Raw genomic sequence first — 15,056 nt, 5'->3', positions numbered from 1 at the left:
GAACTTAATTTTCGGCTTCTCTTGACAACATTTGCGACTATGGTCTTCAGGAAACGATGATAGTCCGTCGGAAGGGGACTATAAATGGCTGACCCGTGTTAAGAGAGAGCCATATCTCTTGCACGTTGAAGACACCCTTGTAGATTAAAGAGTAGGCTGATGCCGCTACAAGGCAGCACTCACATCCGAAAAGTGGAAAGGGGTAAATATAAGTTGCAAAACTTGTTTCCCAATCCACTATAAATAAATATGTTTAAATTAAAAAATAAAACGTGTGTTATGCGTTGCACTTTAAAAAAAGAAATACGTTTGTGTCTTTGGTGGTAACTGTCGGTTTTTAGAGGTGAAATAATAGAACATATGTACCCGTTTCAGCGCTCGACTGATACCCTGTTACTTATTCGTTCCTTATTCGCTTTAAATACGCTAGGTATACGTTGCACCTTGAAATAAATCGATTATCGATTGCTTTCACGTCTCTGGTGGTAATTATGTGTTCTCTGATCTGAGTTGAAAAAACCCTATCAGCGCATATGTACCCATTTCACCGCTCAGTGATACCCTGTAACTTATTCGTTCCTTATTCGCTTTTAAAACGTGTGTAATGCGTTGTACTTTAAAAAGAAATATTTTTGTGTCTCTGGTGGTAACTGTCGGTTTTTAGAGGTGAAATAACCTTAATCGAACATGTGTACCCGTTTCAGCGCTCGACTGATACCCTGTTACTTGTTCGTTCCTTATTCGCTTTAAATACGCGTGCTATGCGTTGCACCTTGAAATAAGAAGTAACGAATAGGTAACAAGGTATAAGCCGAGCGCTGGAACGGGTACATACGCGCTAAAAGGGTTATTTCATCTCTAAGAACACATTGTTACCACCAGAGACATGAACACAAATGAAAATCTTTTTCTAAAAGGTGCAACGTACAACAAACGTATTATAAGCGAATAAGTAACGAATAGGTAACGAATAGGTAACGAAAAGGTAACAGGGTATTAACCGAGCGCTTGAACGGGTATATGCACGCTAATAGGGTCATTTCATCTCTAATTACACATTGTTACCACCAGAGACATGAACACAGGTGAAAATCCCTTTCCAAAAGGAGCAACGTACAACAAACGTATTTAAAGCGAAAAAGTAACGAATAGGTAACATGGTATTTACCGAGCGCTGGAACGGGTACATATGCGCTAATAGGATCATTTCATCTCTTAGAACACATTGTTACCACCAGAGACATGAACACAATTGAAAATCATTTTCTAAAAAGTGCAACGTACAACAAACGTATTTAAAGCGAATAAGTAACGAATAGGTAACAGGGTATTTACCGAGCGCTGGAACGGGTACATATGCGCTAATAGGATCATTTCATCTCTTAGAACACATTGTTACCACCAGAGACATGAACACAATTGAAAATCATTTTCTAAAAAGTGCAACGTACAACAAATGTATTATAAGTGAATAGGTAACGAATAGGTAACAGGGTATTAACCGAGCGCTGGAACGGGTATATGCGCGCTAATAGGGTCATTTCATCTCTTAGAACAAATTGTTACCACCAGAGACATGGACACAATTGAAAAACATTTTCTAAAAAGTGCAACGTACAACAAACGTATTATAAGTGAATAGGTAACGAATAGGTAACAGGGTATTAACCGAGCGCTGGAACGGGTATATGCGCGCTAATAGGGTCATTTCATCTCTTAGAACACATTGTTACCACCAGAGACATGGACACAATTGAAAATCCTTTTCTAAAAGGTGCAACGTACAACAAATGTATTATAAGTGAATAGGTAACGAATAGGTAACAGGGTATTAACCGAGCGCTGGAACCGGTACATGCGCGCTAATAGGGTCATTTCATCTCTAAGAACACATTGTTACCACCTGAGACCTGGACATAATTGAAAATCCTTTTGTAACAGGTGCAACGTATAAAAAAATGTATTATAAGCGAATAGGTAACAGGGTATTAACCGAGCGCTGGAACGGGTACATGCGCGCTAATAGGGTAATTTCATCTCTAAGAACACATTCTTACCACCAGAGTCCTGAACACAATTAAAAAACGATTTATTTCAAGGTGCACCGTATACCCCGCGCATTAAAAGCGAATAAGTAACGAATAGGTAACAGGTTATTTACCGAGCGCTGGAACGGGTACATGCGCTCTAATAGGGTCATTACATCTCTAAGAACACATTGTTACCACCAGACATGAACACAGGTGAAAATCCCTTTCCAAAAGGAGCAACGTACAACAAACGTATTTAAAGCGAATAAGTAACGAATAGGTAACAGGGTATTTACCGAGCGCTGGAACAGGTACATATGCGCTAATAGGATCATTTCATCTCTTAGAACACATTGTTACCACCAGAGACATGAACACAATTGAAAATCATTTTCTAAAAAGTGCAACGTACAACAAACGTATTTAAAGCGAATAAGTAACGAATAGGTAACAGGGTATTTACCGAGCGCTGGAACGGGTACATATGCGCTAATAGGATCATTTCATCTCTTAGAACACATTGTTACCACCAGAGACATGAACACAATTGAAAATCATTTTCTAAAAAGTGCAACGTACAACAAACGTATTATAAGTGAATAGGTAACGAATAGGTAACAGGGTATTAACCGAGCGCTGGAACGGGTATATGCGCGCTAATAGGGTCATTTCATCTCTTAGAACACATTGTTACCACCAGAGACATGGACACAATTGAAAATCATTTTCTAAAAAGTGCAACGTACAACAAACGTATTATAAGTGAATAGGTAACGAATAGGTAACAGGGTATTAATCGAGCGCTGGAACGGGTATATGCGCGCTAATAGGGTCATTTCATCTCTTAGAACACATTGTTACCACCAGAGACATGGACACAATTGAAAATCCTTTTCTAAAAGGTGCAACGTACAACAAATGTATTATAAGTGAATAGGTAACGAATAGGTAACAGGGTATTAACCGAGCGCTGGAACCGGTACATGCGCGCTAATAGGGTCATTTCATCTCTAAGAACACATTGTTACCACCTGAGACCTGGACATAATTGAAAATCCTTTTGTAACAGGTGCAACGTATAAAAAAATGTATTATAAGCGAATAGGTCACAGGGTATTAACCGAGCGCTGGAACGGGTACATGCGCGCTAATAGGGTAATTTCATCTCTAAGAACACATTCTTACCACCAGAGTCCTGAACACAATTAAAAAACGATTTATTTCAAGGTGCACCGTATACCCCGCGCATTAAAAGCGAATAAGTAACGAATAGGTAACAGGTTATTTACCGAGCGCTGGAACGGGTACATGCGCTCTAATAGGGTCATTTCATCTCTAAGAACACATTGTTACCACCAGACATGAACACAATTAAAACACGATTTATTTCAAGTTGCAGCGTATACCCCGCGCATTAAAAGCGAATAGGTAACGAATAGGTAACAAGATTATTTACCGAGCACTGGAACGGTTAAAAGAGCGCTAATAGGGTTTTTTCATCTCTAAGAACACATTGTTACCACCTGAGACATGGACATAATTGAAAATCCTTTTCTAACAGGTAAAACGTATAAAAAAATGTATTATAAGCGAATAGGTAACGAATAGGTAACGAATAGGTAACAGGGTATTAACCGAGCGCTGGAACGGGTACATGCGCGCTAATAGGGTCATTTCATCTCTAAGAACACATTCTTACCACCAGAGACCTGAACACAATTAAAAAATGATTTATTTCAAGGTGCACCGTATACCCCGCGCATTAAATGTGAATAGGTAACGAATAGGTAACAGGTTATTTACCGAGCGCTGGAACGGGTACATGCGCTCTAATGGGGTTATTTCATCTCTAAGAACACATTGTTACCACCTGAGACCTGGACATAATTGAAAATCCTTTTCTAACAGGTGCAACGTATAAAAAAATGTATTATAAGCGAATAGGTAACGAATAGGTAACGAATAGGTAACAGGGTATTAACCGAGCGCTGGAACGGGTACATGCGCGCTAATAGGGTCATTTCATCTCTAAGAACACATTCTTACCACCAGAGACCTGAACACAATTAAAAAACGATTTATTTCAAGGTGCACCGTATACCCCGCGCATTAAAAGCGAATAAGTAACGAATAGGTAACAGGTTATTTACCGAGCGCTGGAACGGGTACATGCGCTCTAATAGGGTCATTTCATCTCTAAGAACACATTGTTACCACCAGACATGAACACAATTAAAACACGATTTATTTCAAGTTGCAGCGTATACCCCGCGCATTAAAAGCGAATAGGTAACGAATAGGTAACAAGATTATTTACCGAGCACTGGAACAGGTACATGAGCGCTAATAGGGTAATTTCATCTCTAAGAACACATTGTTACCACCTGAGACATGGACATAATTGAAAATCCTTTTCTAACAGGTGAAACGTATAAAAAATGTATTATAAGCGAATAGGGAACGAATAGGTAACGAATAGGTAACCGGGTATTAACCGAGCGCTGGAACGGGTACATGCGCGCTAATAGGGTCATTTCATCTCTAAGAACACATATTTACCACCAGAGACCTGAACACAATTAAAAAAACGATTTATTTCAAGGTGCACCGTATACCCGCGCATTAAAAGCGAATAGGTAACGAATAGGTAACAGGTTATTTACCGAGCGCTGGAACGGGTACATGCGCTCTAATGGGGTCATTTCATCTCTAAGAACACATTGTTACCACCTGAGACCTTGACATAATTGAAAATCCTTTTCTAACAGGTGAAACGTATAAAAAATGTATTATAAGCGAATAGGTAACGAATAGGTAACGAATAGGTAACAGGGTATTAACCGAGCGCTGGAACGGGTACATGCGCGCTAATAGGGTCATTTCATCTCTAAGAACACATTCTTACCACCAGAGACCTGAAGACAATTAAAAAACGATTTATTTCAAGGTGCACCGTATACCCCGCGCATTAAAAGCGAATAGGTAACAGGTTATTTACCGAGCGCTGGAACGGGTACATGCGCTCTAATGGGGTCATTTCATCTCTAAGAACACATTGTTACCACCTGAGACCTGGACATAATTGAAAATTCTTTTCTAACAGGTGCAACGTATAAAAAAATGTATTATAAGCGAATAGGTAACGAATAGGTAACGAATAGGTAACAGGGTATTAACCGAGCGCTGGAACGGGTACATGCGCGCTAATAGGGTCATTTCATCTCTAAGAACACATTCTTACCACCAGAGACCTGAACACAATTAAAAAACGATTTATTTCAAGGTGCACCGTATACCCCGCGCATTAAAAGCGAATAGGTAACGAATAGGTAACAAGATTATTTACCGAGCGCTGGAACGGGTACATGCGCTCTAATAGGGTCATTTCATCTCTTAGAACACATTGTTACCACCAGACATGAACACAATTAAAACACGATTTATTTCAAGTTGCAGCGTATACCCCGCGCATTAAAAGCGAATAGGTAACGAATAGGTAACAAGATTATTTACCGAGCGCTGGAACGGGTACATGCGCTCTAATGGGGTCATTTCATCTCTAAGAACACATTGTTACCACCTGAGACCTGGACATAATTGAAAATCCTTTTCTAACAGGTGCAACGTATAAAAAAATGTATTATAAGCGAATAGGTAACGAATAGGTAACGAATAGGTAACAGGGTATTAACCGAGCGCTGGAACGGGTACATGCGCGCTAATAGGGTAATTTCATCTCTAAGAACACATTCTTACCACCAGAGACCTGAACACAATTAAAAAACGATTTATTTCAAGGTGCACCGTATACCCCGCACATTAAAAGCGAATAAGTAACAGGTTATTTACCGAGCGCTGGAACAGGTACATGCGCTCTAATGGGGTCATTTCATCTCTAAGAACACATTGTTACCACCAGAGATATGAATTTAATTGAAAATCCTTTTCTAAAAGGTGCAACGTACAACAAACGTACTATAAGTGAATAGGTAACGAATAGGTAACGAATAGGTAACAGGGTATTAACCGATCGCTGGAACGAGTACATATGCGCTTATAGGGGTATTTCATCTATAAGAACACATTATTACCACCAGAGATATGAACACAATTGGAAATCCTTTTCTAAAAGGTGCAACGTACAACAAACTTTTTAAAAGCGAATTAGTAACGAATATTTAACAGGGTATTATCCGACCGCTGGAACGGATACAAATGCACTTATAGAGTTATATCACCTCTAAGAGCCCAAATCTTCCACCAGAGACAACAAAACAATTGAAAATCATGTTTTAAAAGGTGCAACGTAAGATACACGTATTATAAGCGAATTATAAGCGAGTGATGGAACGAATTAAACAAGGTAATAGCATGCTCCGAAACGATGTACACCCTGCTTACATGTTTAACTCTACCACATTATGTAAGTATGTGCCTGTCCCTAGACAAGAGCCTGAAATTAAGAAGTTATCGTTTGTTTTTGTGTTACATATTTCCGTTTATATTTTTGTATATGAAATACGGCCGTCAGTTTTGTTGTTTGAATTGTATGAGGTTGTCATGTCTGGGCCTTTTATAGGTGACTACACGGTTTGGGCTATGCTCATTGTTGAAGGCCGTACAGTGAACTATAGTTGATAATTTCTGTGTCATTTTGGTCTAATGTGGAGTGTTGTCTCATTGGCAATCATACCACATCTTCGTTTTTACGCAAGCGCTAACACGGTGATTTCATCCCGTCGAACCAAGATCCATCTTCAAACATATGGACATAAAGCAGTTAAAAGGTAGAACGTATAAAAAACAAGTAAGGAACAAATGCGTATCGAACATGAAGTAAAAGGATCGGTTGAGCACAAACACATATAAATAGGTCATAAAAAGATCATTTTACCTCAACCAATTCAGAACTATTACCATATGTAAGACTATTAACAACTAGATTTGTAATTGTTAGCAATAACGGAAGGCACCCCTTCCCCCTATTACCAGGTGAGCGGCAGCCATTTTGACAATTCCAAAGTCAAAGAGAGCATCTACAGATGTCTAGTAACATTTTTGCAAAGTTTCATTAAGTTTGAACATTTTGAATTTTTGATATTTTTGCTGTTTCCATGGTTACGGCGGCCATTTTGAAAATTCTAACTTCAAAATCCAACTCTGCCTATGCCAGTTACCATTCCTGTAAAGTTTCATCCAGTTTGCTGAAAATTCTTATTTTTGAAATTTTTGACCTTTTTGCATTGTTTCCATGGTAACAAGACCTATTTTGGAAATTCCAACTCCAATGTTGCTCATCATTACTGTGAAGTTTCATGAAGTTTTGAGCATTTTTAGAATTTTGAAAATTTTGGTGTAGTTTCCATGGCAACATAGTAGTTCCAATGATCGCCAAAATCATCCAACACCTGTATATAGTGGGCACCTACATTGTTTTAAAATATGATGATTCTGAGTTGAAGCATATCCAAACAGTTTACCAAAAACCAAAAACTGATTTTTTTCACAATTGTGCCGTTTCCATGGTAACGGCAGCCATATTAAACTATTCAATGCCATAATTAAAAAGGGGGAAGGATATTAAAAATCAAATCAGTAACGAATAGGTAACGAATAGGGAATAGGGAATAGGTAACGAATAGGTAACGAATAGGGAATAGGGAATAGGTAACGAATAGGCAACGAATAGGGAATAGGGAATAGGTAACGAATAGGCAACGAATAGGGAATAGGTAACGAATAGGCAACGAATAGGGAATAGGGAATAGGTAACGAATAGGTAACGAATAGGGAATAGGTAACGAATAGGCAACGAATAGGGAATAGGGAATAGGTAACGAATAGGGAATAGGGAATAGGTAACCAACTTGACGCCCATGTGTACAGTTACATTTGAACTTTGAACTGAATTCTTTGAATAAGAAATAACAGTACTGTACATAATGTGTGTTCATTTAACGAATCTAAAATAGTGATGATTTATGGGAACTGCACTTGATTTTTTTGGACTTTTTGGATGAAGTTTCCAAACTTTTTATTCAAAGTATGAACTAATACATGTAATAGATCTAGAGTATTTATGTTAGGGTTTTCAAATTTTATGATAAGGCAAAAGAATCACAATCCATACAAAAAAAATCCATGAACATGACCAGATGTCAAATTAATTGGAAATCTTAATGGTTACAACTTGACTTTTTTGTTCCGATATTCATAATTGTATAAAGTAGTTAAAAGTGTTCCATTGGATAAACAATTATTGCCTTACACAAATAAGAGGATATTTATATATTTTATTTTACAAAAAATAAACTCCAACATTGGTTCAAAATCTGAAATTTCAGTCCACAATTTTTTAACCTTCAACAAGTTCAAGAAAAGTTTTATCCATGGGTGGTTTAAATTTCAAATCACCTTTTCTTAAGAAAGATTAAAATATCATCCATTTTTAACATATATTCAATTTTTTATATAGAGCACAAGACATTGCCAGAATATCAAAAAAGTTCATGGCGCTATATGAACCTATTAACATGATTAAGGATTTGTTAAGTGTGGTCTCAATTGGTTTTAGAATCTTTTTTATTTGGACCAATTTAACCCATTTGGAACTCTTAGTAAAAAGCATGTCCCTTCTAGTAAATAATCACTAATTTTGAACATGTAGAATTTGTCCACCTTATTAGCAGTACATTGAAGTTTATAGACCTTTATAATTAGTTACTGATTTTTAATTATATTAAATAAATAGGGAATGTGTCCATGGGACACAGATGATGCCCCATCTTCATTCTTGTCTATCGTATAAAGTTATAAAGGGACATAACTGAAGAATAGTAAAAATGATGCTACCCAAATTTATAAAAACCTAAAACTTCCAAAAAACATTTAGGTATGAGAATCTACAAATCTTTTCAGCATTGTAATGAAGAATTTATGCAATATAGACTCAAGAAAACCAATTCCTGTAAAAACTCAAGGTCAATATGTACCCAGCGGTGGACAGCCTAGATATCATTACTAAAAATAGAATAGGAAAATTACTAAATGCTAAGAATTAACTATACTGACCATATTTGTAGTTTTATTTTCTTGCCATCTAATTCTATCGTTCGAATCTTAAAATCTATACCTGAAAAGACAGAATTTCATACTCATGATACATGTATTATCATCTTTCATACACGAGATACATGTATTATCATCTTTCATACACGTGATACATGTATTATCATCTTTCATACACGTGATACATGTACATGTATTATCATCTTTCATACACATGATACATGTATTATCATCTTTCATACACGTGATACATGTATTATCATCTTTCATACACTGTATTATCATCTTTCATACACTGTATTATCATCTTTCATACACGTGATACATGTATTATCATCTTTCATACACGTGATACATGTATTATCATCTTTCATACATGTGATACATGTATTATCATCTTTCATACACTTGATACATGTACATGGTGTATTATCATCTTATAATCAATCATCATTCATACAAATGTATCAATGTTCCAAACTTACAGATACAATATAACTGTTATTACATGTACATGATGTACAAATGTGTTGGTGAACTTCTGCTGTTGTCTGCTCTATGGTCGGGTTGTTGTCTCTTTGACACATTCCCCATTTCCATTCTCAATTTTATATACATTTTTTATATTCATTTAGCATGTTTACTGTGTCATGTGACTGCTTTGTTTCTTTATATTCTATACAACATGAACAATAAGCATGATAAGTGAAATAATTGTCAATTGATGCCACGAACATTTATAAAGTTATCCAATCAAATTGAATGTTACAAGCAATGTTGCATTAGAATAAGCATGATAAGTGAAATAATTTTGTGAAAGTCTGTTTTCTTAACTCATTTTACTACATCCCAGAGGAGGCTCTTTTCCATGTTTACATCTTTTTTGTGGGAATCATTTATATAGGTACATGTATAGGAAGATGTGGTATGAGTGCCAATGAGACAATTCTCCATCCAAGTTACAATTTATAAAAGTAAACCATTATGCATGTAGGTAAAGGTACCGTCTTCAACATGGAGCCTTGGCTCACACCAAATAGCATATTAAACAGCAAGCTATATAAGGGTCCAAAAAAATAGTAGAGTAAAACCATTCAAACAAAAAAACATGTTTACATTTCGATTTCAATTTAGAATATCAATAATCAGCTGATTATCAAAACTTTAAAGTTTTACAGCCACCATTGACACCAGTAATCAAACAAGAAACTTATATGTGTTTAATGTACATGTTAACATGTCAGCATGTAGTAACAATTCTTAAAAAAAATCTAGAGAAAGCTTGAAATGTCTGATGTTTGAGTCCATTTGCCCATGTCCTCTGCGGGTTGATTAATATTTGTCCATTTTATTAAAAAGAATATTAATTTTAATGATACCTACAGGTTTTATAAACATGATTATACAAATGTCAATATTTATTAATATTTAGTCATTTGTACATGTTGTAAAGACATATATATTTCTATCCCAAAATTTAAAAAAAATTATATTGTAAAATGAATTGCTTGTTTTTGAAGCAAGGATTGGCTTATTATTATTTGCAGAATTATATTCAATGAATGTTGATTGTTATTTCGAATACTGATTAGGTAAACTTATGAGGGCTTTGACCTCAATGATTGTTGTATTTTCACTGGAAGATTAATGAACTGGTTGCAGCAATGCAACATAAATATTCAGTGAAATTTTACATATTACATGTACTCTATATCAAGGATTTGTCTAGATATATTAATAATAAGGGGACTAAGTCCCCTAATACATAAATTTGTATTACGGTAGGAAAAAAAAATAATAATAATTTAAAAAATTTCCCTTAAAATAATCATTCTACTAATGAATAAAATCAAGGCAAACAGATCCAGACTCTCCTAAAAGTTAAACATTTAGAACCAGAAATTTTAAACATTAACAACAGTTGGAACATTGTTTTGGGTGAGTGATGTAACTAATGAAGTTACAAAATGCACTCAGTATTTTTTTTCAACAAATTTTCACATGATACATTTGTACATGTATAATGTCAGTACATGTACTCACTACTGTCCAAAAAACTTAGCAATTCATCTTTAGATGATATGTTTTTGCAATAAGCATGATAAGAACATAACTTCTTATACATTTAGGAAGCTTAGTCTGAGTCAGAAACTTTTTTATGCATAGAGCGAATATTTTTCTGGTTTTTAAACACCATCATTCTTTTATTTTTTTTTTCAAAATTAAACACTTGGGGGGAATTCATGTTGTTGTTGTTATCCTCTTGATCACAATATTATATTTTAAATCAAATTTGGAATCCCTAAAACCCCCAAACTTGAAAGAAGTTAAATGGTCGTTCTCATAAGCATATGTTAAAAAGTAACAATCTTTATTGAAAAAAACAATGACAATATGTCACTCACATACATGTACAAGTATGCTTTATAATTGTGTCATGTTCTTCACAATGATGACTGATGACTCACTCAGCCATTGTTAAGAAAAGGTATTGTCATTGTGTAATTTACTGTACTTTTTCTAAACCTAGGATCTGCTTATTGGAAAGTAGAATATAAGCCTTGGGGATGAGCAGCAACCACGAATGTGATGAAAAGGAATGGTTTTATGTTTTGTTTTGAAAAAAATACAGGTAAACATTGAGGTACTCCGAGTGACCATTAGAAGTTTTTCTCTAGACTTTTACCTATCGTTGATATAAATGTTGAATTAAAGGCATCTTCGGAAAATCTGAATAAAACACAAGTCTTTCCAACACCACTATCGCCAATTAACAACAGTTTAAATAAATAATCGTAAGTTTTCGCCATCTTGTTGAACTAAAAATTAACAGGAAACACCCTCATTGACATAAATGGAGTGACGTATTCGGAATGGCACTTCCGGGTTTCTTCGGAAGTTTTCATACTCATCAATGTTTTTACAGAAAATTCATTTTTTCGGGAACTTCGAACAGCTAGGAAAATAAGAAAAAGTATATTTAATATTTAAAGTGAAACTGGAATGCATAATTGCATAAGTGACCTAAATAAAGATTCATATTCAGATAAAAATAAACTACTGAAATCAAAATGTAAAATTAAATCGAATAATAGAAAAGGATAGTATCTGTTTTTAAAATAGTTTTCATACACATTATATGTTGCTTAATAAAAATGTATAGACATTATAACAGTGCATATATTTTGTTCAAATTGAATTCAATATTTGTTTCAGACCCCCCCCCCCCTTTCCAAAAAAAAAAAAGACATGTACCTGATTATCATATAGCATTGTATAACTGAATAGCTAGGTTTCTGGAAGAACTTTTGTCAGTAAGAGGAACCATTATGTATACATGGTATACATTGTCATGCAAACTCGATTTTCACCGTTTCAGTTTTTATAAGCGTGAAGTTACCTACAACTACCTCATCCAGATCGATTGAAATAAAAAGACTTTTTTTTGCATATACAAATGTATATATAAACAATTTATTATTTATAACTCTATCCCATTCAGTGAAAATACCACTCGATCCTAACATATTGGTTTTATGCATTTGGCTTTTGTTTTCAACCCAGGATAAATGGAAGGGGGCCTTCCAATTATATGTCCCATTTGCAATGCATTGATCGTAAAAAAAAAATGTGTTCCAACCTATTGACACCCCTTTCTCCCTAGCCATGATTCGCCACTGCTCGTACCGGCGTTTCTACGTTTTTATACAAGCCTTATTCAGTATAGATTTTTTATATATATATATTTTTTTTACATGACCATAATAATAAGTTATGTATACATTTTATGAATAATATAATATATAAACAGAAGAAAAACAACATATTAAATAGACACCGCTGAAATAGTTTGCCGGTATATTGCAAAATGATTGCAAGACAAAGGATTCTTGGATAGAAAATACATAATTTTAATTGTGCAGTATATATGGTACATCTGTTGTTTATATTTATTTTTATGACAATATATACAGTCCTGGTTTTCAATGGTTCGGTTTGACGCCGCAATCACCATGAAGAAGGCAAATCCAGAAAAAAAAACGCTTTCGGACTCAAGAAATATTTATGGATATATTAATTGTATATTTTTGTCAATTATGATGCGCCAAAAAGACATAAATGGACAAAACTCATCATTGAAGTTCACTTTGTCCTACAATTTCAGTCATTGACTTATTTGTAAATCTTATTTTGCTCGTCATGTTTGCAGTTTCTAGTTTTGATATATTTATCACAGAGCAAACTGAGCCTGTGTAAAATCGTGGTTAAAGAGCAATAACTCCGATAAATATTTGATTGCAACAAATCTATCTAGTAAGCTCTCTAAATACATGTATTAGTTCTAGTTTTCAAAATTATTGTCAAAAATGACTAAACATCGATCGTCATTTGAGGGCAAACACTTTATTCAAAGGAATCGACTGTCGGTTCACTGACGACATGACTGGTGACCATGTAGACTTATTTGATCTTATTCATTTTTTTTTTGTTATTGGTTGATTTTGTCATGCATGTTGATAACGCGTCGCCAGTATATATATATTAACATAATTTGCAACCACCAAATCACCAATTGACGCCGTCGGAGCTTAAAATACAGTTATCTCCTAAATTTAAGAATGTTAAAGTGGCAATTGACAGCGGCAATTCTCCTAGTATACAGTACTGTAATTTCTTACTTGAAAGGCAATATTGAAATATTGCAAAGAACTGATTTGGTGCTAGAAGTATACAACTAAAAAAGTTTTCGTGAAGACTAAAGGATATAAAGATGCAGAAAAAAATGTTGCCTTCCCGGCCTAAGTTTATTTATTGTATTTTTTTGCTGGTGGCATGCAAAATGGGCAGATTGCTTAGTGGCCCTGCATGTACAACTCATTTTTCTGTCAGGAACAAATATATATAAGCATTTGGATATACAAGAAATATTGAATTAATTTTGAATTCCCGCAAGTCAAAACATTTCTGTTTGATATATATAAAAAAATGAATGTAAAAATACTTCTAAAGATATGTATATTTGTCAGGCAAGATCTTTCAGAAAAAAAGTACTGGCCTGGCCAAAAATCTTATATAATTCTTTATTTGTATTGTCACGAAAAAAATGTGTAATAAGGTTTGTTTATGTAAGTGTGTTATTTTTGAGAGACTGGAAAGAGAAGGTAATTGCTAAAAGCCGAGAAAAAGATATATATATATGGACTTGGGGAAGAGCTGTGCAGATTATACACGGTATGATCACAAATATTTACTCTTTAAAAATCATTTTCAGATTGCAATGGACACTATGATGATTTTGCATACTTATTATATAACGACCTAGATGTTGTTATCGTTTGAGTCTGAGACTACTATAACTCATTTAATATTCGGAGTTTAGTATGACGTCCATTATCACTGAACTAGTATGCATATTTCTTTAGGGGCAGCTGAAGGACGCCTCCGTATGCGGGAGTTTCTCGCTACATTGAAGACCCATTGGTGGCCTTCGGCTGTTGTCTGCTCTATGGTCGGGTTGTTGTCGCTTTGACACATTCCCAAGTTCCATTCTCTATTTTATCAGTTCGAGTGTATTAATTAATTTATATTGCCGTTATTGATTATTTGATTAAGAATTATATTAAAATCAATACCGTATGGATTACAATCTGATTATACTCATTTAAAGTTCGATAACTCGTACACTGCATGTTAAATAGCCTGAAAATACCTTTCAGTGTAGCATCTCCTGTAAAATATGGAATTTATATATAGCTGCAGATTTATCTGTGATACAAGAATTTCCTTAATTTATTTTCTATATTTTATGAGGCACGACAGGCTGTGTGTATTACAATCAATGGTACGGCATGCCGTAACTAAGAGTATTATTGGTACGGCGGTCGCCTAGTCTGCCGTGCCGCGTGCTTTGCTCCTGGAAGGACAAAGTTGCGAGGGCAATTTGAAATTCAAGGGCCG

The 15,056-nt window shown here is 35.0% G+C and overlaps 1 protein-coding gene across 5 annotated transcripts in view; it reads right to left on the bottom strand.

Moving 5' to 3' along the window:
- LOC139496210 (ras-related protein Rab-8A-like) overlaps positions 1-11,988 on the bottom strand; it is a 40,423-nt gene extending 28,435 nt beyond the window's left edge. For 4 of the 5 annotated variants that reach the window (XR_011657563.1, XM_071284686.1, XM_071284688.1 and 1 more), the window contains exons 1-2: positions 11,785-11,978; positions 9,102-9,162 (exon numbers count right to left, since the gene is read on the bottom strand). Coding sequence is in view for 3 of the 5 variants with exons in the window: in XM_071284686.1 (XP_071140787.1) it covers positions 9,102-9,162; positions 11,785-11,908 (185 nt within the window). In the remaining 2 variants the exon portion in view is untranslated. Of the gene's footprint in view, positions 1-9,101; positions 9,163-11,784 lie in introns of all 5 variants that reach the window. The other variant, XR_011657564.1, reaches the window with a different exon arrangement.
- Between the last annotated feature and the right edge of the window lie 3,068 nt (positions 11,989-15,056).

Source organism: Mytilus edulis, chromosome 11 (assembly GCF_963676685.1).
Source record: "Mytilus edulis chromosome 11, xbMytEdul2.2, whole genome shotgun sequence".
In the NCBI taxonomy this organism is placed as follows: domain Eukaryota; kingdom Metazoa; phylum Mollusca; class Bivalvia; order Mytilida; family Mytilidae; genus Mytilus; species Mytilus edulis.
This window is presented reverse-complemented; position numbering and strand designations above follow the sequence as displayed.